This window comes from Felis catus, chromosome B3 (genome assembly GCF_018350175.1).
Source record: "Felis catus isolate Fca126 chromosome B3, F.catus_Fca126_mat1.0, whole genome shotgun sequence".
In the NCBI taxonomy this organism is placed as follows: domain Eukaryota; kingdom Metazoa; phylum Chordata; class Mammalia; order Carnivora; family Felidae; genus Felis; species Felis catus.
The window spans coordinates 87,865,716-87,890,981 of record NC_058373.1 but is presented as its reverse complement, the minus strand read 5'-3'; the positions used below and the strand labels follow the sequence as shown (position 1 = coordinate 87,890,981).

The 25,266-nt window shown below is 36.4% G+C and overlaps 1 protein-coding gene across 6 annotated transcripts in view; it reads left to right on the top strand.

Moving 5' to 3' along the window:
- SEC23A (SEC23 homolog A, COPII coat complex component) overlaps nucleotides 1–25,266 on the top strand; it is a 67,560-nt gene that overhangs the window by 30,161 nt on the left and 12,133 nt on the right. For all 6 annotated transcript variants that reach the window (XM_045059839.1, XM_045059840.1, XM_011283203.4 and 3 more), the window contains 7 exons: nucleotides 604–710; nucleotides 7,726–7,879; nucleotides 16,012–16,089; nucleotides 18,817–18,978; nucleotides 20,920–21,006; nucleotides 22,527–22,682; nucleotides 24,963–25,028. In XM_045059839.1, coding sequence (XP_044915774.1) covers nucleotides 604–710; nucleotides 7,726–7,879; nucleotides 16,012–16,089; nucleotides 18,817–18,978; nucleotides 20,920–21,006; nucleotides 22,527–22,682; nucleotides 24,963–25,028 — 810 coding nt within the window. The remainder of the gene's footprint in view (nucleotides 1–603; nucleotides 711–7,725; nucleotides 7,880–16,011; nucleotides 16,090–18,816; nucleotides 18,979–20,919; nucleotides 21,007–22,526; nucleotides 22,683–24,962; nucleotides 25,029–25,266) is intronic.

The following is a 25,266-nucleotide window of genomic DNA, read 5'->3' as shown; positions in this document are numbered from 1 at the left end:
GTGAAAAAGAGTTGTTCTTACCAAAAAAAAAAAAAAAAAAAAAAAAAATCAAAAAAGCAAGAATGCTAATTGTCAAAGGTCATGAAGAAAGTTTCTCTTATTGACCACTTGCTATTTCTTTCTGAGGACCATTATTCCATTATTATATACTACTGTTGGGCTTTTCTCATTAATAGTTTTCTGTTAGTCACCTCTTCATCAGGTGATTATTTTCCTAAAAGTTGTGTTTTCATTTTTCGTAGCGAGGGGAGGAGAACTTGCTTCAATTTCTCTTTATCCAATTACTATTAGACAAAATTGCCTTACTTATGCCTTTCTGTATCTCATCATTTCTTTATACTTCTCCCTTCATTTTGTTTCATGTCCCTCTGAATTACATATTACTTGCAATTGATATCATAGCTGGAGTCATGTCTCTATCCTTCATCATTTTCCCCCTTTCCCAGGTCCATTTCTCTTATGTGGCAAATCATAGCTGTTTGGTATGCACTGGAAACAGGCATCCCTCTGGTCGATTTTAGAATGAATTTCATTAATGCTAGGGTAACTATATGATAAGACTGTAATAGATTTTGCTTAGTTTTTACTCTTATTTTTACATAGCATAATGCTCCAATTCCTCAAGGAGGGCGTGGTGCCATCCAGTTTGTGACTCAGTATCAGCATTCAAGTGGACAGAGACGCATCCGAGTGACCACCATTGCTAGGAAGTAAGTTGTATTTTTTAGAGATTTAATTTACGTATCAAAACTATCCTGGGTCATGCTTCCAAACTGGGTTTCTGTTTTGAGTGACATTCATAATTATAAAATGAATATTTATAACTAATAGCATTTTATTTCTTTTTAATTTAGCTTATTTGCCAGAATATTCATTGTTAGGATCTGTAAAGCAATTTAAAAAACTACTCCTAAGACATATTCTTCAAAATAATTCCTTTATTGGGGCACCTGGGTGGTTAAGCATCTGCCTTTGGCTCAGGTCATGATCTCACAGTTTGTGGGTTAGAGCCCTGCGTTGGGCTCTGTGCTGACAGCTTGGAGCCTGGAGCCTGCTTTGGATTCTGTGTCTCCCTCTTTCTCTACCCCTTACCTGCTACACTCTGTCTCTCTGTCTCTGTCTCTGTCTCTCTCTCCAAAATAAATAAACATTAAAAAAAAATTTCCTTTATTTACCATATTTCTCTGAGAGGAGGAGAAATGCTAATAAACATCCTATTATAGGCAATAATAATATGTATATACATACCTCATATAACACAATAATCAATAGCATTACTTTTCAATTGATGATAAAGTTCTTAGCTACTATTATCATTGTATGTTTTTTCAACTCTTATTATAATGTCATTTAATTCATTTACCAAATCTTCATTCAGTGTCTTCTTTGTGGCATAGGTAATTTTGGGGCAGGGTATGGAATGCAAAGGACTTGAACATACTTGGTCTGCTATATGATATGGAAGAGTCCAGTCCTCAACCTCTCTGTAGTGAGGGGACAGTGTTTTTTTCCTTCCAAGTTTTTGGAGACTGATACTTGTAAATACACTAAAAATGCATTACTAGAAAATGAAATTTAAAAAATTCACAATGCAGGTCCCTATTTTTATTATTAGACTTATTAGACAAAAAATTATTTTGTTAAATTGCTTAAAAATTAGTAAACATATAGTCTCAGTTTCTGTTCTTACCACATGGTGAACTGATACTAGGTTTGTATACCACACTTTGAGTAGCACTGGTTGAGACCACAAAAGGTGAAGTCTCTTAACAGTTAATATTATAGGGTAGTATTTTGTGTAACAAAGCCATGTCCTACATTTATTAATGTAGTTAAGTTTCCAAGAGGAAGTGATTAGGCATGACAGATGCCTTTTCTTGTTCGTATCTATATGATGTATTCTCTGAATAAGACATATATTTGGTGACGTGTTCTTGCACAGCATTTGCACAGAGAACAGGTTGAACTGAACCTATAGCCCCTCTGTTTTCTTATAAATAAATTATTTCTCAGCTCCTTTGATAACCCCTCTGTATATATTTGTGACATGTAAAACAAAGGGAAGATCATTTTGGAATAAAATTAGTCAGGAAAGGATTCTTAGATGAGGTGTGTCTAGAAGCAAACCAGTTTTTGGTCTATTTCTGTTTGTCTTGAACTTGATTGTCTGGGTAGGGAAAGTGTTGATCAGTATAAACTTACCTGATTTAAGCATGGGTTAGAAAATGAACACAGAGACATCTGAAGCTCTCATTTTATTGATCTGTATTTATACTCTAGCTTCATTCCTGAAAATCATGAGATTGTTTTGGTGAGTGATGGACATTAGCTTTATGTTTGAACTGAGTATTGGTTGTATGGTCTGTTACTTATCACAGGATTATACGTAGATTTATTTATTGTCCTCCTCTGTTACCTTGCTTTGACTTAAAATCCTGCATCAGTGTCAGGGGAATATATTATTCATTTGAGCTAAATATCCCAGCTGACTAAGCATTCACTTAGATTTGTTAATACTTCACATCAGGAACTTGGAAGTTTGATTCTTGGCAAACATGTCAATTTATTTATGCCCCTCAACACACACACACAGACACACACACCCACATGCACACACACGTGCAACTTAAATTGGACATTCAGAACATTTACTTAAGGAAACAACTGGACATACCAAGTTGAGGGATATTTTACAAAGTTACTGGCTTAGAATTGTCAAAAATGTCTTGGAAGGCAAGAAAAGCATTAGTAACCAGTCCAGATTAAAGGAGACTAAAGAGATGTTACAACTAAAGCCAATATGTGATTCTGGATAAAATCCTGTGTCAGGAAAATATTTGCTATAGAGGATGCCATTGAGACAATTCGAGACATTTGAATATGGTTTATGTATAGGATGATAATATTAAATCCATGTGTAATTTCATGAATTGATAATTAAGGCTATATAAGACTATAAGATACTCTTGTCCTTAAGAGATATATACTGAAGTGTTCACGGGAGAGGGTCATAATATCTCTAACTTAATCTCAAAAAGTTTGGCAAATGAAAAAGTATGTTTATGTATAAAGAAAGAGAGAATGATGGGGCAAATATGTTAAAATGCTATCAATTGATAAATCTAGATGATGGATATATAGGAATTTATTCTACTCATAGCTTTTATGTGTAAAATATTTTTAAAATGAAAAGTTTTAAAAAGTTAGATAACAACCCAGTGAAGAAATGGGCAGGGGACCCAGGCAGGAGCCTGGGTGGCTCAATCGGTTGAGTGTCCAACTCCTGGTTTCCGCTCAGGTCATGATCTCATGGTTCTTGGGTTCAAGCCCTGTGTCAGGCTGTGTGCTGGCAGCATGGGGCCTGATAGGGATTCTCTCTGTCCTTTGTGCCCCTCCTCCTGCTCACACTTTATCTCTTTCATTTCTCTCTCTCAAAATAAATAAACTTAAAAAGGGGGGGTGGTGGGCAGAGGAGTTCCTGGGTGGCTCAGTTGGTTGAACATCTCTGACTCTTGATTTTGGCTCAGGTCATGATCCTAGGGTCATGGGATCCACGACTGATCCACACTGAGTGTAGAGGCTGCTTAAGATTCTTTCTCCTTCTCTGCCTCTCTCCTCCACTCGTGCTCTCTCTCTCTTTCTGGAAAAAAAAAAAAAAGGCAGAAGATATGAATAGACATTTTTCCAAAGAAGACATGCCGATGGCCAATAGAGACATGAAAAGATGCTCAACATCATTCATTATCAGGAAATACAAATCAAAACTATAATGAGATATCACTTTACACCTGTCAGATGGCTAAATTTAACACAGGAAACAACAGATGTTGGTGAGGATGTGGAGAAAGGGGAACCCTCTTACACTGTTTGTGGAAATGCAAACTGGTGCAGACTCTGTGGAAAACAGTATGGAGGTTCCTCAAAAAGTTAAAAATAGAACTACCCTACAGTTGAGAAATTGCTCTACGAGGTATTTACCATGAGGATACAAAAATACTGATTCGAAGGGACACGTGCACCCCGATGTTTATAGCAGCAGTATATACAATAGTCAAATTATGGAAAGAACCCAAATGTCTATTGACTGACAAATGGATACAGATGTGGTGTGTATACATACAGTGGAATATTAGCCATCAAAAAGAATGAAATCTTTCCATTTGCAACAAGATGGATGGAGTTAGAATGTATTATGCTAAGTGACATAAATCAGAGAAAGACAAATACCATATGATTTCACTCATGTGAATTTAAGGAACAAAACAGATGAACATAGAGGGGGGAGAAAGAAAGACAAATCATAAAACAGACTCTTAACTATAGAGAACAAACTGAGGGTTGGTGGAAGGGAGATGGGTGGGGGATGGGCTAAGCGGGTGATAGGCATTAAGGCAGGCACTTGTTGAGATAAGCACTGGGTGTTATATGTAAGTGATGAATCACTAAATCCTACTCCTGAAACTAATATGACACTATATGTTAACTAAATGGAATTTAAATAAAAACGTGAAACAAACAAGAATAGGTAGTCTTTTAAGAGAAAGGGAGTTTCTTGGAGACATTTCATGGGTTTATATATTTTTAAGTTTTTATTTTATTATTAATTTTGAGAAGAGACAGAGACAGCATGAGTGGGGGAGGTCAGAGAGAGGGAGAGAGAGAATCCCAAGCAGGCTCTGCGCTGGTAGCACAGAACCTGGTGTAGGGCCTGAATCCATGAAACTGCGAGATCATGACCTGAGCTGAAACCAAGAGTCGTACACTTAACCACTGAGCCATCCAGGTGCCCCTATATATTTTCAGTTTGCACAGAATTTATGAGGCCATTGTAGAGCTATATATCATGTATGTTTTGGTGCTATTTATGTCATTATGTCTCACCCAAACACCCATCTTTTCAAATTAACTTATCCTATTTTCAATAATCAGCACTTATTTTTTCTTTATTTATTAGTAATATGATTTTAGGGGCCTAGGCGAGTGTACTTGTTTAAGTGAGCCATGTGAAAGTGAAGAACTCAGGTTCCTGAGATACAGTCAAAAGTTACCCTATTTTTCATATAGAAAACAACTTTGACCTGGAAAGTTTCGTTTAAAACTAGTTGTAAGAATTACAGTGAGGAGGGGATATTGGAAATAAGATAGATTTTACAATGTGAACAAACTCTTTAAACTTTATTTTAAGAGCATAATTTTTAATTTATAGCTAAATAAGATTTAATTCGTGAATTTGCATGTGCTTACTTGTCAATGTAGTTAAAATGTCACCTTTATGTTTCAGATTGCAGCAAGAGAATATCATGGTCATCTTAGTTGGGAAAATGCTGATTTAGATAATTTTGGTTTTAGTTCTTTAAATTAAAATTTTTTAATTTTTTAAATTAAAATTTAAAATTTAAAAATTTTTTAAATTAAAATTTAAATTAAATTTTTTAAATTAAAAATTTTTTAAATTAATTTTTTTAATTAAAATTAAAGTTTTTTAAATTAAAATTTAAAAAATAATGTAAACCATTAGTATAACCACCAAGTTTAAATTACTTTAAAAATAATTTCAAAATTGCTGGTTCTTATTCTTTTACTGATTCTCATTCTTTTTTGCCTCTTGCTATTTCTCTAGACTGAGATACTTAACAGTTGCCAGTCATCTGGAAAATATTAAAAAATTATTTGTCTACTTGAAAAAAATTAAAAATAGAGAAAGAAGGAAGAATTTTGAATATGTTACTGCCTAAATCTTGGGGGGATGACTTCTTGCATCTTTGAGTCATGCAAAAGTGGTCTAGCTTTTCAAAAATCTTTAAATTTTTCTAGACTTGCTTAAAGTGAGGTACTTTGGAATTAGAATCAGCTGAAGTATTACAAAACTCTGTGAAACATTAGACAAAAACTGTTGCTGGGTCTCCCCAGGATTAGTTTGACTGGATTGTATTTATAGAACATGTGAATTTAATAGATTACTGCTATTTTATGTGTAATAGCAAATTAATCCCTTAGACTAAAATTTTTACTAACATTTAGCATGGAAGGAAAAGAATACATAGAAACTATAATTGTATCATTTTTTCCATTAATTGAATTAAATACCAATGAGAATATAATTTTTGATAATTTTTAGTTTACAGTTTAGTAAATGAGTTACTTATTTTTGTTATATTTCCATGTTTCTGCCTTTGAAATATTGAAGAAATAAATTTTCTTTTTTTTCCTTTTTAAAAATTTATTTTATTTTATTTTTTTATTTTTAAAATTTTTTACATTTATTTATTTTTGAGAGACAGAGCACAAGTGGGGAGGGGCAGAGAGAGAAGGAGATAGAATCTGAAGCAGGCTCCAGGCTCCGAGCTGTCAACACAGAGCTCGATGCGGGACTCGAACTCACAAACCGTGAGATCATGACCTGAGCCGAAGTTGGGCGCTCAGTCAACTGAGCCACTCAGTCTCCCCCTCTTTTTTTTTTTTTTTTTTTTTAAAAATAAGATAGAGAAAGCAAGTGGGAGAGGGGCAGAGAGAGATGGAGAGAGAGAGAGAGAATCCCAAATGGTCTCTGTACTGCCAGTGCAGAGCCCAATGCAGGCCTTAAACCCACAAACCAGGAGATCATGACCCGAGCCAAAGTCGGAGGCTTAACTTATTGAGCCACCCAAATGCCCTTGAAGAAATACAATTTAAAGTCTGATATAGAGACTTGAGTATCTATGTGCACATGTGCACATTCACACACATACCTGTGCTATTTTATTAGTTGTAAAAATCTTAATGTCTTAAGGAGTGTGTTTGGAGATTTGTCTTTATAATTACTTTAGAGGACTTGGGGTGCCTGGGTGACTACGTCAGTTGGGCATCCCTTCGGCTCAGGTCATGATCTCGCAGTCTGTGAGTTCGAGCCCCATGTCCGGCTCTGCACTGACAGCTCAGAGCCTGGAGCCTACTTCAGATTCTGTCTCCCTCTCCTACCTCTCCTCCACTCACACTCTGTTTCTCTCTCTCAAAAATAAAATAAAAACATAAATAAAATAATTACTTTAGAGGACTTTATTAGGTTTGGATATATTTTTCTGAAAAATAATGCTATACTGAAACTGCTGTTAGTGATTTTTTTTTTTTTTAATTTTTTTTTTTCAACGTTTATTTATTTTTGGGACAGAGAGAGACAGAGCATGAACGGGGGAGGGGCAGAGAGAGAGGGAGACACAGAATCGGAAACAGGCTCCAGGCTCTGAGCCATCAGCCCAGAGCCCGACGCGGGGCTCGAACTCCCGGACCGTGAGATCGTGACCTGGCTGAAGTCGGACGCTTAACCGACTGCGCCACCCAGGCGCCCCTGTTAGTGATTTTTAAAAAAAATTTTTTTTTCAACGTTTTTTATTTATTTTGGGGACAGAGAGAGACAGAGCATGAACGGGGGAGGGGCAGAGAGAGAGGGAGACGCAGAATCGGAAACAAGCTCCAGGCTCTGAGCCATCAGCCCAGAGCCTGACGCGGGGCTCGAACTCCCGGACCGCGAGATCGTGACCTGGCTGAAGTCGGACGCTTAACCGACTGCGCCACCCAGGCGCCCCAATGTTAGTGATTTTTAAAATGTTAATTTTCCAGATGGTGTTGGAATTTTGAAATATTGGAGTAATTTTCTGCATCATTTTAATTTAAATCTGTGTCATAGTCAACTATGATATTGTGAATATAATAATGCAGCGCATTTCTATGCTTTCTTCTTGGCTTTAGCTGGGCGGATGCTCAAACTCAAATCCAAAACATTGCTGCATCTTTTGACCAGGAGGCAGCTGCCATTCTTATGGCCCGGCTGGCAATCTACAGGGCGGAAACAGAGGAAGGACCAGATGTACTTAGATGGCTAGACAGACAGCTCATTCGACTGGTAAGATGGAAACATGGTGCTTTATTCAATCTGTATGTTTTTGTTTGTCATAAGTATTTGTTGCTGATAATCTCTTTCAACATACTTAACACTTTAACTGCAAGACTGTATGAGGGATACCTATTCAACTTGCTGAGAAAGGCAGCTTGAATGAATAGTAAGTACCTTTATGTCTCCAACTGAGCTAAAATACCTTTTTCTTTAAAATGAAAGAGTGACAATCATGTAACCTATTCTTTTTCTTTTTTTTTTTTTTTTTTTTGGTGGGGGGTGCTGGTATCACATTTGTTCCAAATTTGATCCTAAATTATTGTGACTGTTTTTTAGTGCTTATTTGCATATTTTTTCTTCATTGCTATGGTTTTAGTTTTCTGTGTTTATTTAAGAGAAGTTAATTGGGATATAAAAATTATACACTTTAACGTACAAAAATATGGGTAAGTTTTGATTATCTGGATCTATGTTACTAAAGTATGTCTTAGTAAAGTTATTGATAATGATGGTATATTTGGGTTTTTGACACGGCAGGAACCCATTATTTACAGTATGACCTAGAATGCTTAATTAAGTTCTGTTTTTTTTAAAAGTTTTTTAAAAAAAATATTTAATTTTGAGAGAGAAAGCATAAGCAGGGGAGGGGCAGACAGAGAGGGGTACACAGGATCTGTAGTGGGCTCTGTGCTGACAGCAGCGAGCCCAACATAGGGCTTGAGCTCACAGACCATGAGATTATGACTGAAGGTGGACGTGCAACTGACTGAACCATCCAGGTGCCCCAATTAAGTTGTATTTTTTTTTTTTTTTTTTTGAGACAGAGAGGGATAGAGAGCAAGCAGGGGAAGTGCAGAGAGAGAGGGTGAGAGAATCCCAAGCAGGCTCTGTGCTGTCAGCACAAAGCCTAATGTGAGCCTTGATCCCATGAACCATGAGATCATGACCTGAGCTGAGATCAACAGTCAGATGCTTAACTGCCTGAGCCACCTAGGCACCCCAATTAAGTTCTGTTCTTAATACCTCGTTTTTACTCAGCAAACTCTGGCCTATCATTTTAGTCAAACACCCTGTTGAGAACTCTCTCTGCTAAGCTATCAGATTTCTTTTTTTTTTTTTTTTTAACATTTATTATTGAGAGACAGAGAGAGACAAAGCATGGGCAGAGGAGGGGCAGAGAGAGAGGGAGACCCAGAATCTGAAACAGGTTCCAGGCTCTGAGCTGTCAGCACAGAGCCTGACGCAGGGCTCGAACTCACAAACCACAAGATCATGACCTGAGCCGAAGTTGGACGCTTAACTGACTGAGCCACCCAGGCGCCCCTAAGCTATCAGATTTCTGTTTCTAGCAGGAGTTTTTTGTGCTCTTTGTTTAGATTTTTGTGTAGTTTTTAACACATTCTTGAGTGAATTAGTCTTTGTTTAATAAGATCAGAGGGGCGCCTGGGTGGCTCAGTCAGTTAAGCGTCTGACTTTGGCTCAGGTCACGATCTCATGGTCCATGAGTTCGAGTCCTGCATCAGGTTCTGTGCTGACAGCTTGGAGCCTAGAGTCTGCTTCAGATTCTGTCTCCCTCTCGCTCTGCCCCCTCCCCCTCTTGTGCTCTGTCTGTCTCTCTCTCTCTCTCAAAAATAAAACAAAATAAAAAAATAAAATAAAATTTGTCATTAAGTAGCGTCATCCAGAACTTTTTTTTCATTTTAACTTCAAGAGTGTTTTTATACTAGCACCTCTCTGTGAAGAAAACAGTATAACAGCATCAGCATGTCTTTTTAAAAAAATTTTTTTTTTTCAACGTTTATTTATTTTTGGGACAGAGAGACAGAGCATGAACGGGGGAGGGACAGAGAGAGAGGGAGACACAGAATCGGAAACAGGCTCCAGGCTCTGAGCCATCAGCCCAGAGCCCGACGCGGGGCTCGAACTCACAGACCGCGAGATCGTGACCTGGCTGAAGTCGGACGCTTAACCGACTGCTCCACCCAGGCGCCCCCAGCATGTCTTTTTAAAAGAGGTAAAACCTCTCATAGAGTCAACCATCAATTGGACACCATCAGTACAAATACCAACACAGTTCTTCTAAGATGAACCATTGTTTCTAGATGGGAAGATAAAATATTAAATATATTTTGACTTTTGCTAGTTTAGGACAGCAGAAACATTTTCTTGAATTTCACTATCATTTAGCAGTTAGACATGACATTAGTGAAATCAGTTGACTCATCAAACTGAATAGAGAAGCTGTTATATTTTTAAGTGGGCTTCATACCCGATGTTGGGCTTTAACTCACGACCCTGAGGTTGGGAGTCTCATGCTCTACCTTCTGAGCCAGCTAGGCACCCCCTTTCCTGAGCCTTTTCAATGAAGGTGACTTTGTTTTAATAAACACTTTTGTTGTTTGAGAAGAAGGTATTTGACGTAATCAGCACCTTTATTTGCTAAATGGCTGTGATTTGTAGGAAAGTGCTTTTGCATTTTACTAGAACTATTTCTGAATTTGTAGGTTATCAAATATGACATAAAATTTAATAGTACAACTTGGTTATCAGTCCACATAAAACCCACTGATAAGTAGCTTTCATTGTAAATATAGATCTTTTCTGTGTCCTTTGCTGCACGAGTGTAGTGAAATGACTCAGCAGATTATAATTCTTTAGAATTCTTTGTGGGCTTATGTCTAGAGTCTTTTTCTTCTATCTTATACCTGAACTTCAAAATTTGCTGCATTGTTTGACATACTTGTAAAACAGAAATACTATAAAATATAAAACAAAATGGCCTTGTAAAGAACTAAATGAGACAGTTAAACAAAAATTACAAAATTACAAAAACCTAAAATTATAATTCATGTCTGCACATTCTGCAGTTTTATAGCATTACAATGGCAGTGCAGGGCTTTTAGGGATAGAGAATAGATGAGTCATGGCATGCTGAAAATTTTACTCTTCTGTCACACCAGTATAGCTTGTCTCTTCCATTTTTTTTTTTAAAATTTTTTAACATTTATTCATTTTTTAAGAGAGAGAGACAGAATGCAGGCAGGGGAAGGGAAGAGACAGAATCCGAAGCAGGCTCCAGGCTCTGAGCTGTCGGCAACAGAGCCCGATGCGGGGCTTGAATTTGTGAACCTGAGATCATGACCTGAGCCAAAGTCAGACTCTCAACCAACTGAGGCACTCAGGTGCCCCATATCTTCCTGTTTTTAAAAACATATTTATTTTGAGAGAGAGAGAGCATGCATGTAAGCAGGGGAGGGGCAGAGAGAGAGGGAGAGAGAGAATTCCAAGGAGACTCCATGTGAAGTTTGATGCAAGGTTTCATCTCAATCGTGAGAGCATGACTAGAGCCGAAATCAAGAGTCAGACGCTTAAATGATTGAGCCACCTAGGCACCCCTAGCTTGTCTCTTCCTATAATTCAGTTGGCAAATGTGTGTAAGAGAAAATTGGTAGAGGTAATTTGGGAAGGAGAGGCTGGCATTATCAGGCTATCACCCTGCTTTCTGGGCAAAATAGCTTTCACCAGTTATTGGTGGCCTCCCTTGTCTTACATCAAAAACTGGAAATGGAGTTCTCCAAGTGAGCATAGTCCTACTGCATAGTGCCACACAGGACTGTAAGATGGCTAGAAGAAATTGCTAATAGGATTTAGAAAACTGTCCATCATCGTGGCTGGCATTTTATGGTATGCAGAGTTCAAACACCAATTTTTGGCAAAATCACAGTCTCTTATAAACCCCTAGTGACTAAAAGACCCTTATATGTGGTAAATGTGGTGAGAAGGTGATCTTTACATTTTTCTTTGATTGAATATTAGCATACAGTTGAAGTGAAGCTTCAGGTGATGACCAATGAACCTTAGTTATGGAAGCTAAACACTTTTGTACTGATTTCGCACTGCTTAAATTTTAGCTGTAGCAATTATAACAAATAGAGAAGGGGTTAGTAATACCTTTTAGGTACTATACTTTTGTAAATTTTTGCTAATAAAAAAAATCTATGAAATTATATTAAACTTCTTGCCTTAATTTGGCATAGTGAATATAATTTTCTTTTTTTCTTCATGACTCTAATTTTTGCTAAACATAAACATCTTTTGGGGCACCTGGTTGGCTCTATCAGTTAAGTGTTTGACTTAATTTCTGCTCAGGTCATTGCTCTCACGGTAGTGACATCTGAGGCTCTTAGCTAGGCACGGAGCCTGCTTAAGATTCTCTCCCTATGTCCTGTCTCTTTCCTGCATGCAAGCCTGTGTGCATGCATTCTCTCTCAAAAAAATAAAAAAACCCGAAAAACAAAACAAACATCTTTAAAAAAATTTTTTTTAATGTTTATTTTTGAGAGAGACAGAGTGTGTGGTGGGGAGGGGCAGAGAGAGAGGGAGACACAGAATCCAAAGCAGGCTTCAGGCTCCAAGATATCAGCACAGAGCCCGACATGGAGCTTGAACCTGTGAACCGTGAGGTCATGACCTGAGCCAAAGTTGGATGCTTAATTGACTAAGCCACCCAGGTGCCTCGAAACCCAACATCTTTTTAAAAAAGACTGTTTTGTAGATAATGGGGCAATGTATGGCCAGATCGGTGCTGTACCACAATTGCTTCTGACACTTTTACTGTAAGTCTTTGCTTCCCTTTGTCAGCATCACTTAAGACACTGGTATCAACATATGATTTGTTGCATCCATCCTCAGTCTCTTTTTGAGTCCATCTTATTTATGCCCAGCTTCATGGATTTGTTTCTTACCTTTTTTGTTGTTGTTCCTTACATTTTTGACTCCTGACCTTCTCTACTGAGTGACATCCTTTTACAACTTAAACTTGATATTTGACTTTTTTTTTTTTCTCCATTTTAGACTTTTGGTTTACCATTAACAAGTGTTTTGTTAGTTATTTTGAAAATAATTGTATTCAGTTCATCTGATTAGATTTGGCCTAGGAAATGTCTCTTATTTAAGACTCTTGGGACTTTCCTACTAAATGCTACCCCAGCCAAATTTTTTCTTAACATTAGTGTGACAAGGCACTTTAGATGTGTTTTAAAAAAAAATTTTTTTTTTTAACGTTTATTTATCTTTGAGACAGAGAGAGACAGAGCATGAATGGGTGAGGGTCAGAGAGAGGGAGACACAGAATCTGAAACAGGCTCCAGGCTTTGAGCTGTCAGCACAGAGCCTGACGCGGGACTCGAACTCACCACGAGATCATGCCCTGAGCCGAAGTCGGCCGCTTAACCGACTGACCCACCCAGGCACCCCTAGATGTGTTGTTTTTAAAGATGACCACATTTCTGGGGTGCCTGGGTGGCCCAGTCAGTTGAGCGTCCGACTTCAGCTCAGGTCGTGATCTCACGGTCTGTGGGTTTGAGCCCCACGTCAGGCTCTGTGCTGATAGCTCAGAGCCTAGAGCCTGCTTCGGATTCTGTGTCTCCCTCTCTTTGCCCCTCCTCCATTCATGCTCTGTCTCTCTCTGTGTCAAAAATAAATAAACATTAAAAAATTAAAAAAAAAAAAAGATGACCACATTTGTCAGTACCATTTTCTTTTTATTTTTTCTTAATTTTTTTTTAAACGTTTATTTATTTTTGAGACAGAGAGACAGAACATGAATGGGGGAGGGTCAGAGAGAGAAGGAGACACAGAATCCAAAACAGGCTCCAGGCTCTAAGCTGTCAGCACGGAGCCCGACGTGGGGCTCAAACCCAGGAACTGTGCGATCACGACCTGAGCTGAAGTCGGACGCTTAACCGACTGAGCCACCCGGTGCCCCAGTACCATTTTCTTATAGAGGTTAGACTTTGACCATTAGGGTCCTTTTATTTGTATGCCTTTATGCATAAATAATTACTGAATTAAAGACAGAACTAGATATCTTGCAAGTGTTATTTTCCTCAAGAAAATTATATTACTGTTGCTTTATCTGCCTGGTTTTATTAACTCTTGAATAAGTTAGACCATGAATCTTTGATACACTTCCTTTATGCTTCAATCTTTTTTTTTTTTTTCCCATCTATATTTGTATTTTGGTTAGGTTGTATAGGACTGCTCCTCATGATTCCAGTAATTAATGCTAGGGCACTTGATAAATGTTCAAAAAATTTTTAAGAAGTGGGGCACCTGGGTGGCTCAGTCGGTTGAGCGTCCGGTCATGATCTTGTGGTCTGTGAGTTCGAGCGCTACGTCAGGCTCTGTGCTGACAGCTCGGAGCCTGGAGCCTGTTTCAGATTCTGTGTTTCCCTCTCTCTCTGCCCCTCCCCTACTCATGCCCTGTCTCTCTCTCTCTGTCAAAAATAAATAAACTTAAAAAAAATTTTTTTTAAGAAGTAATGCAAAGGGGCGCCTGGGTGGCGCAGTCGGTTAAGCGTCCGACTTCAGCCAGGTCACGTTCTCGCGGTCCGTGAGTTCGAGCCCTGCGTCAAGCTCTGGGCTGATGGCTCAGAGCCTGGAGCCTATTTCCGATTCTGTGTCTCCCTCTCTCTCTGCCCCTCCCCCGTTCATGCTCTGTCTCTCTCTGTCCCAAAAATAAATAAACGTTGAAAAAAAAATTAAAAAAAAAAAAAGAAGTAATGCAAAGATTAGAAATGTATGTATATATATATATATATATATATATTATGCAAGTTTTATATTGTTGTCTGTAGTATAACCTATACAACTTTAATCTATACATATATACTTATACCCGATACATACTTTATTTAGGTTGTATATATAGTTTATACTTTAGGCTATATTTATCAGGAAATAGGTTAATATGCATTTAACCTGGAGGCAGAAGGACTTTTAACATGAAATAAAAAGCAGGAGCATTAAATAAGAATATTAAGAGATGTATTAAAATGACACAAAATCTGTGTAGTAAAAATACCATTAGCAGAATTTAATGCCATCTTTTATGTATGATTTGTATGTAGGACATATTCTTTACATTTGGCAGAATGTGGAAATATTCATGTATATGTGCTCTTATAAATCAATAAGATTTGGGCAAAAAGAGCAAAGGTCATGAGCAAGGAATTAGCAAAAGAGGGAATACAAGTGACCAGTAAACATATGAAAAAATTATCAATCTTATTTATAATCAAAGTTAGAAAATAGAAAAAGACAACAATATTTGTCAAACTGGTAAGAATTAGAAAAACACAGTAATGCTTAAGAATTGGTTAGTATTCAGGGAAACAGCATCATAGCTTGTAGGTTTGAATTGTACAACTTTTATAAACATTTGTATAACCTTATATGTAGAAGGTAGCTGGTGACATATATCAAAAACTTAAAAACTTCTTTTTACCTAGAAATTCTACCACTAAGAATTTATCCTAAAGATCTAACAGGATAAATATATATGCTAATAGTGAGGGATTAGATAAGATTGTTATGGTGTATATTTTAATGTAGTGGAATGCTAGTCAGCTTTTAAAAATGAAATAATAGATTATATTTAGTGATATGAAAAATGGTCAATGGAATAATAGATTATATTTAGTGATTTACAAAATGTTAATAATGCAAGGAAAATTTTGGACATAAGTCTCAAACATGCCCTACTCTGAAAATTAGCCTTGTGGATATCACTGGTTACCCAAGTATAACAACAATGGGCTCCTGGCTGGCTCATTTGGTAGAGCATGTGACTCCTGATCTCGGGTTATGAGTTCGAGCTCCATGTTGGGCATAGAGCTTACTTAAAAGAAAAAAAAAGATTTCTTAGGGCAGCTGGGGTAGCTCAGTCAGTAAGCATCTGACTTTGGCTCAGATCATAATTTCATGGTTTGTGAGTTCAAGTCCCACATCAGGTGAGCTCGAGCCCTGCTTTTGGTGAGCCCCACTTATCTGTCTCTCACTGTCTCTCACTTGTGCCCTCTCTCTCTCTCAAAAAAAAAAAAAAAAAAAAAATCCAAACATTTGAAGATGAGTGGTTACTTCATTGGAGCAATATGTTGTTTGCTTCTCAAATTCAAATGTATTTCTTTAGTTGTAATTATTTTCTTGGTAAGTCTATAAGTAATATTCAAATTTTATCCTATATCAATTATCTGCCTTCTAAAGAGTAATAGCTTTTTAAAAATAGAAAACATATAGGCAAGAGGGTTGTTTAGCTGTGTGCCAGGGAAAATATTGCTAACACATTTTATTTTATTTAGTGTCAGAAATTTGGAGAATATCACAAAGATGATCCAAGCTCCTTCAGATTTTCAGAAACTTTCTCCCTTTACCCTCAGGTGAGTAGATAAAAGGTCCATGTTCTTTTCTTAGTGTTGACAGTAGCATTGGGTCTCATTTTTCCTGTTGTATTTTATTACTCATCTTATAGGACCTGTTGTATTGGGTTATTCTTTTGGTAATGTTGTAAGTTTGGGATAGCTAAGAAATCACTATTGTGCTTGAGTAGTCAGTGAAAAGTATATAGTATTTTTTTTTTTATACCCACCCCTAAATGTATAGTATTTTTATGATGGCCTTGAAAATATTCATCTGTTTGTGGTGAGTAGAAATTTACACTGGAGTCCTAGTGCGGAGTAGAATCAGATGTCAGGCAGATTAACTTTCAACTTTCCATCTAATATAAAGGATCTAATTACAGTAGTACCAAAAGGAAGTAACTTTACTGGTCAGCTAGTCTTACAGAACAATCTGATATACCAGGTAAATAGAAAGAGCTGATTTTATGTATCTTAGGGAAGTTTTTCCATTTGGGTAGTTGAATCTACCTGTCTTATTTTGATCGATATTTAAAAAAGTCTAGGTTGCTTATTTATATGATGAATAGCATAGATAACAATTATTCACCTGAGTTCTGTGTGAAGGGAACTTTAGGAGAATAAAGATGGCTGACATGGATCCTCCTTTCAAGGATCTTTCAGTTTGAAGGGTGTCATTTGAAATATACCTAATGCAGAACAGAAAGAGAGAAATGCTATGAGAGATATGCAAAACTTAAAGGAAATTTAGAGGAATCCTTCCAAGTGAATGTTGTGATACACCTTTATAGAAGAAGAAGCATTTTAGCTCAGTCTGGAATAATGATTATATTGAGATGTGGAAATTTAAATTTTGCCCATGAAAACTTTGCTTAAACCTTCAGCTTTCTTTTCTGAACTACTCTTATTAATATTTTTTTTGAACATTTTTTATTGATCTCTGGTGTAGAAACTTGTTGTTTATGCAGGGAGACTTCCCTAAACCTCTGGTTGCAGGTTTGGAGAACTAGCAAAAGGCAGAGTCTAATTTGTTTTAAAGCAGACAGAACCGTTTCTGATTTGGGAATCCTTAGGCCTATTAGTAGCAGAAACTAATAGGAAAGAGAATGAAGGCATTAGCCTAATAAGTATTTGACTGAAAGCCATACACTTTCCTTTTTCTTCTCTCCTAACTCCAAACCTTCTCTTTAGGCTTTTGAAAGTTGATAGATCTCCCAAGAGATCTGGACATCCCATCTTTTCCCCTCTATTAGAAATAGCAGAGGGCCCAGAAATAATTTTTTTGGGGGGGTTTCAAAGCCTGATGGTCTTCCAAAAGGTGGCATAGCTTACATTTAAAGAAGGTCTTTATTTCTAAAATATTTACCTCCAAATTTACCAATTACACATTTCTGTTAGTAAGGAATGGCTAAAGTGGTGAGGGATGAGAGAGCCTCTCAGTGACTTCTGATCACTGAAAACAGAAAAGGAATGAGAATGTCACTGAGCTGCCTTTGCTGGGAGAGAAGCGTGGACTGAGTCCCAGGCAGGAGCAACACACAAGCACTTGGGCCCTGAGGGCTGAAGGAAGTTGGGAGGAAACTCCAAGACAAATGAGAGTTCTTTGGAGAGCTGATTCTGTTGATTGTATCTGAGACTTTTATTCAGGCCTAACTCTTCCCCTTTTGAGCTCTTTAATATGAGGAGTGGGTAGAAGGAAAGTGAAAGGAGAAAGAAGTAATGAAAAAAAGTCTAGAGAATGTTTCTTAGGGATGAGGAAGAACTTAAAAATGTGAATATATGTAAGTCCTTTTCTTTGTTGTTTTTTTTTTTTTTTTTTTTTTTTTTTTTTTTTTTTTTTTTTTTTTGTCATCGCTGACCCTTCCCAGTACTTTTGGGAGCCCTACAAAAAGTAGAAAATCTGTTAATCTACTTTTACTCTTGGAGTCTTTTGATGGTGGTAAGGAATAGTAATAAAAAAGTTCGGAGTTGTGGCCAAAGACATGAGGAATAAAAACAAAGGATGCTGATAATGCACGATGTAGTATAACTTAGACCAGAACAAGGAGTTTTTTGTTCCTATTTTTGTTTTCCTTTTGAGTCACCTCTTTTACTTTAATTTTTTTATTGTTTTGTATATACATACACACACACACACACACCTACACACATATTTTTAATTAGCTTATTTTTTGAGAGGGAGAGAGTGCACATGTGAGCTGGGGAGAGGGGCAGAGGGAGAGAAAGAGAGAATCCCAAGCAGGCTCCATGCTGCGTGTAGGACACCGTGACCCTGAAAGTATGACCTGAGCCAAAATCAAGAGTTGGACACTCAATGGGGCGCCTGGGTGGCTCGGTCGGTTAAGCGTCTTACTTCTGCTCAGGTCATGATCTCGCGATTCGTCAGTTCGAGCCCCGCGTCAGGCTCTGTGCTGACAGCTCAGAGCCTGGAGCCTGTTTCGGATTCTGTGTCTCCCTCTCTCTCTGCCCCTCCCCCGCTTGTGCTCTGTTTCTCTCTCTCTATATATATATATCAAAAATAAAATGTAAAAAAAAAATAAAAAAAGTTGGACACTCAACTGAGTGTCGTCTTGTTGAATTATATTTTTAAATAACTGATAAAGATCATAGTAAGATTCTGAGGAATACAGTTTAGAATGTTCTTATAACTTGTTTTATTGTGTTAATAGTTATAATCAGATGCTTTTGTAATAGTAAACTGTTGCAATAAAATCAGTAAAACCTATCTCACATGTTTTTTTCTTGTAGTTTATGTTTCATTTAAGAAGATCTCCTTTCTTGCAAGTTTTTAACAATAGTCCTGATGAGAGTTCATATTATCGTCATCATTTTATGCGTCAAGATTTGACTCAGTCTCTAATCATGATTCAGCCTATTCTGTATGCATATTCTTTTAGTGGACCACCAGAGGTAAGAGAAACAGAAAACAAAAATTGGTTGTTGCTGTGATGTGTCATCAAAAAGTGAAAACAATTAAGTTTTTCTTGGAATATAGTTACTACATACAAGAATTTAGTTTAAGAAGTTATGTTACATTATTCATATATTTGCAGATATTTATGAGTGCTTATTATATGCTAGATTGCACTAGGAAATCATTTAAAAAAATAGAAAAATTGAGGTGGAAGAAACTTTTAAGGTCAATTTATGCAGTTATTTGATTGATCAAATTCTGTAGGGTTTATGATTGTTCTCATATCTTTAACAGTGCCCAGAGGTAATGATTCTAGAACCTGTAGCTTATTCCAGGGTTTAGTGTCTGACAGGACATTCTGTCTGAAGAAAGCTTCTTGCTTAAAATGTCATTTTCTTGTAGCCTCTCTTGAACATGAGATACAGTTGATTATAAAGATGTATGCTTAGGTGATGATAAAGTTATCCGTGATAAAGCTATGCCATTCCTAGCAAACTGTCCCACTTATTTTAACCTATTATCAAATAAACAGTTTTTTCTATTTTGTAGCTAATGTCTGTTTTACCACTTAAAAGTATATAATGACTATATATGAAAATAATATTGAAGAATGGTCAGTATAAAGAGGGTATTTATAATATCTCTTGATTCATGATCTCTCGTGATGCCTCTATATACTGTTTTGTAAAAAATAGTTTATAAAACATTCTATTTTGTTACTATAATTTTTTTTAGCAGTTTGTCATAGTTTCTACTTTTCTAGAAAATATAAGGTGTTAATGTGATGGTCTAGTTATTTATTTGGTCTTGTAGTTCTTTGAATCAGGAAAGAAAGTTTTAGAGATTTTGTTTCTAATTTCAGAGTAATATATGTAAATTTAGATACCTGTAAAATGTAGATTACTGTTTAGAAGAAATTTGGAATCCCACCATCCCTATTACCTGCTGCTGTTAAATTCTAACCTTGCCATTTAATCCATGAACGCCATTAGCTTCATTTACTTAAGGCTTTGCTTTTGGAGTTTTCCTCCTTCCTGCATCATCACCTGCTGTTCCTCTGGATCATTCTCATTAACATAGAACCCTAAATAGCACCCACGTTAAAAACCAACAAACAGAACCACCTTTGGCTTCACATTTTTTCTAATTGCCACCTCATTTCTTTGGTCTCAGTTGCAGCTAAACTCAGTAAGTTACCTGAGTAACTGTATGATCTCACCTCACATTCTCTTCTCAACCTAGATTATTCAGATTCTTGTCCCTAACATTACACTGAAACAACTCTTACCAAGCGGCTACCAATGTCCCACATCTTGCCAGAACTCTCAACAGCATTTACCTAATGAGGATTGTCCTTAGAAACCTTTTGTCCTAGGCTTCTCTGACACCTGCAGTACCTACTAGTTTTTCTCCGAATCACTGCCTGTTCCTTCGCCGTCTCCTTTTGCTGACTTCTTCCTTTCAGATCTCTTAAGCATTGGCATGCTCTAGGGCTCTATCTCTGGATTCTTCTCTGTCTTCCTTTCTCTGAGTGATACAGTATAATCACATAGCTTTAATTACCATCTTTATGCATGTGATACCCAAATATATGTCATTAATTGTGGCCACTCCCTTTCATTTTCTATTTAGAACTATTTTTCTGTCTCCAAATTTCCCCTTTCCCAAGCTTTTTGTCTGTCACTCAGTGGGGTCATCACCAGACTTAGGAGTTATCCCTGATTTTCTCTTGGCTTTACTCTGGTTTTCTATTGTTACCTTAGTTGTTGTGATTTCTCAGAAAATTAAAATATACTGTAAGAATTCATGAAAGCAAGTTGTCTTAAGTTGTAAGGTAGAAATTTAAAGTTTTAAAAATATTTTGGAAAGATCTATTTTGTATCTTTAAATAATTTATTTTTCCATCTTCCTCTTCTCTCATTGTTTTCTTCCATTAGCCGGTTCTTCTTGATAGCAGCAGTATTCTTGCAGATCGCATTCTTCTCATGGACACGTTCTTCCAGATTTTGATTTACCATGGTGAGGTAAGATTCCATAGCATTTAAAGCTATGCATGTATGTGCAATAAAGTCTTTTTATTTATGGAAACTTTCCCCTCTTCACTAAATGGCTACTGTTTCCTCTATCATAAACTTTTATTTCCATTTTTATAAAATAGGTTTAAATATGATTTTTCCTACTACAGGTTTTTAGACTTCATTTGCAGTTTACCCACCTGTGGTTATTTTGTCCATTTGTCTACATATGATTCAACAAGTGGATTTTACACAAAGCATAGTATTGTGAAAGTAAGGACATTGATGTAAACATAGGAGTATAATACTTTTGATTTTACCTGAAGACCTCAAGAGGAGAAAAGTCTGCCTTTGTCAGTAGGCAGGCTTTCCCTTTCATTATTTCACATAATCATTTAAAAAGTATTCTGTATGATGTGTATAAAGCACTTTATTCTTAAAAATATTCCACATGATCTAAAAACTCATTTAAAGCATAAGTGAATTAAAATTTATACCTTCTCTTAATTGGAATGGTAAATTATTGAAAAGAGAAGAATATTTGAGTAGTCAGTAAACTTTAATTCAGTTCTGTAGCAGAGGTCTGTTCATTCCTGCACTTACTCACTCAGCAATAATTAAATGCTTTCTCTGTGTAAGAAAGTACTGTTTTCTGGATGCCTTGAAAGAGATTCGTTTTTCATAGACCCACACTCAAACTTCTAGTCTAGAATTATAGTAACTTGTGCAGATTTACTTTTCCAATTGTTTTAGTTGTGATTTTAGATTTGCACTGTAAGAGTAGAGGTGTTACTCAAAATATCCTTTTGAGTAATATTATCTAGACCTTTTAAAAGATTTACTGATTATTGTTTTTAATTGATATCAGTACTAATGTCCTTTAATTTTTAAGAATAATGCCTATTACATGACAGAGTGAAATATTTTGCTTTTGTGTGTGTGTGTGTGTGTGTAATTTTAAGTAGCTTGTTAATGTAATTAAAGGAGAAGTCTGAAATGCACATGACTGTTCCTCTGTTAACTACAAAGATATAAAGTGATGCAGAGTATGTATTGACTGATGCAGTTAAGTTAGAAACCAAACCAAATTTAAATTTTTGGTTGATTTAATCCCATGCTTTTTGGAGCCATTACCTTAATAAAAGAATTGACTCAGATGCTCTTTCCAGGCATATTTATAGTGTTATTGCTATTATTATTAAAGTTTTATGTTTTCATGTCTTGCTAGAATGTAACTCCATTGATAAAGATTTTATAATAGTCGGTGATTAATTTTGAAGTATCTGGGAAGTCTTCTGTTAGCAAATTTTCTGGTTTATTACTTCTTTTTACTTTTAAAGGAGAAGTAACCTCATTTTTCATGTATTTACTCAAAAATACGTAGTATTAATTTAAAACCTGAGATAAATGAAATAATGATCTATAGTTTTCTTATTTTCTGAAGATTAATTCCTTTGTAAAAATCTCTTAAAGATTTTGAATAGGTAAGAAATTAAAAGTAATAATTCCTTTGATTGTTTTAAAATTAGACCATTGCACAGTGGCGCAAGTCAGGATACCAAGACATGCCAGAATATGAAAATTTCCGCCATCTTCTACAAGCCCCGGTGGATGATGCCCAGGAGATTCTTCACTCCAGATTTCCAATGCCAAGATACATTGATACTGAACATGGAGGTAGCCAGGTAAGTACAGTTAATTTGCTTGTTGCTAGTTTTGTAATGAGTTGTTGCTATTTGCCTTCTGACTTTAATTTGAATAGACTGCTTCCCAAAGCAAGTGAAAGAGGGAGGAGATGGATAGGAGGAGGTTTACAAGGGAAAATATGCTTGCTTTTTGCCTTAGCTTTGAGTGCAAAGCAGTGGTTATTGACTCGTTACCTAAAGCTAGCTGTTTCTCCCATCTTCTGCTACCAGCCCAGATTTAATAACAGAGCCAGGATGGTGTTATGGTGGTTTGTCTGCTTTAGCTGAGCAAGAACAGCAAGTTGGAAAATAATTTAGTGTACCTTTTTCAGTGTAATTTTCTTTAATCTGTGTATTTAATGAAAAAGTCTATGAATATGAAGTTTATGGTAACAATTTTTTTGTTTTCTTCATTCTGTCGTTTCAGTTTTCTAGAAAATGTCATGTAATAGGAAAACATTATGATATTACAAAAGGCTTTGTGGTTTTTAGAATTATTAGGATTAAATAAGATACATGTACATATACACATGTACATATATGTGTGCATATAGCCTTTCAGAAGGCTAAGTTGAAGACCCCTTAACATACACTCTTTTTTTTTTTTTTTTAATGTTTATTTATTTCTGAGAGAGAGAAAGTGCAAGCAGGGAAGGGACAGAGAGAGAGGAAGATACAGAATCCAAAGCAGGCAACAGGCTCTGAACTGTCAGCACAGAGCCCAATGTGGGGCTCAAACTCATGAACTGCGAGATCATGACATGAGCCAAAGCTGGACACCCAACTGACTGAGCCACTCAAGAGCCTCCTCCCCTCCGCCTTTTTAAATTTAATTTGAGGTTGAGAGTAAGTGGGGGAAAGGGGCAGAGGGAAAGACAGAGAATCTCAAGCAGGCTTCATGCTCAGCATGGAGCCTGATGTGGAGCTCAATCCCATGAGCCTAGGATCATGACCTGAGCCAAAATCAGGAGTTGGATGCTCAACCTACTGAGCCACCCAGACACCCCCATACACTTTTTTTTTTGTTTTTTAACTTTGTTTTTATTTATTTTGAGAGAGAGAGCAAGCAGGGGAGGGACAGAGAGAGAGAGAAACAGAATCCCAAGCAGGCTCTGTGCTGTCAGCATAGAGTCCGATGTGGGGCTCAGTCTCATAAACCATGAGATCACGACCTGAGTAGAAATCAAGAGTTGGACACTTAACCGACTACGTCACCCAGGTGCCTCAGGTGCCTCTGTACACTCTGAAAACACTTTTTACTTCTCCCTTGTAATTTTGTTAGAATTATAATAAAGTATTTATAAATTATTATAAGTTCGTTTCTCTTCTCCTTAAAGGCAGGGATCTTGCTTCATTTATTGTTGTATCCGTAGTGCCTAGTGCAGTATTATAAAGTAGGTGGTAAATATCAGTAACTATTATTCAGAAATGATAGCAGTTACTTTTAGGATTTTATTATATTTATAATAGGAGCTACCACGTATTGAGAATTTGCAAAGCTGATAGTACTTTACACACCTTATCCCATTGGACCCTCCTAACAATTCTGTTGTTACCTCCATTTTACAGATAATAAAACCAAGACTTAGGTTACTTGTCGCGAAGGAAACACAGTAAATGGAGAAACTGGGATTTGAATCTAGGTGTTCTGACTCTAGAGCCAATTTTCTTGTGTTAAGTTGATTACTCATAGAGTAGAAAATGATTTTGTGTGGTACTAAATTTCAAAAGATAGGACTGCTTGTGTTCTTCCAATATGAAATTATATTCATGCCTGGTTCTCTCATCAATGTCTTACCATCTTACCATGTATAGTGCTATTTTCTGCTTTTATTTTGGTTATTATTTTTACAATGATATGATTTAATAGATAGATGGTTAAAATGTTAGGTAACTTGTCTTATGGAATAGCCTGCAGTTTAAAAAAGTTTGAGAGTCATTGTTTAAAGAATGTGTAGGTCACTTTTTGGAACTTCAAACCTCTGATGATGTTTCAGACCAAGTGTTTAGTAAAATTGACACTAATCTTGTCCTACTTGTTGCACACATAATTTTTATATACTGAATTTTTGACTAATTTATTATTTGTTGTTACGAATGTATGATTTAGAGAGAAGAGGGTATATTTATTTGTAACATGTAGTGGCCTACATATTTCCAAAATTAGTTCATTTTTAAAAAGTTGCCTTTTAATTAAATTTTAGATCACATAATGTATTTGTTTGGCTCATATTAACTAAATCTATTTTTGATGGATGTTATTTCTTCTTTGCTTTTAAGGCCCGTTTCCTGCTTTCAAAAGTCAACCCTTCCCAGACTCATAATAATATGTATGCCTGGGGACAGGTAAGTGTAAATAGTGGATTTGGGAAATTATTTCTTTATGTATTTATAGTTTGTCATTTTAATGAGAACTACACATTTTCCTACATATTTGCTAATGATTTCTGTTGCAAAAGTAATGAAAAAATGAGTAGAAAATCGAATTAAGCATTTGGTGGCACCATAGAAAATAAAAAGTAATTATGTCAAATAGAATTCCTTCATATCCCAAGTTTAGTACTACACCCTTGAGACAAAAAGC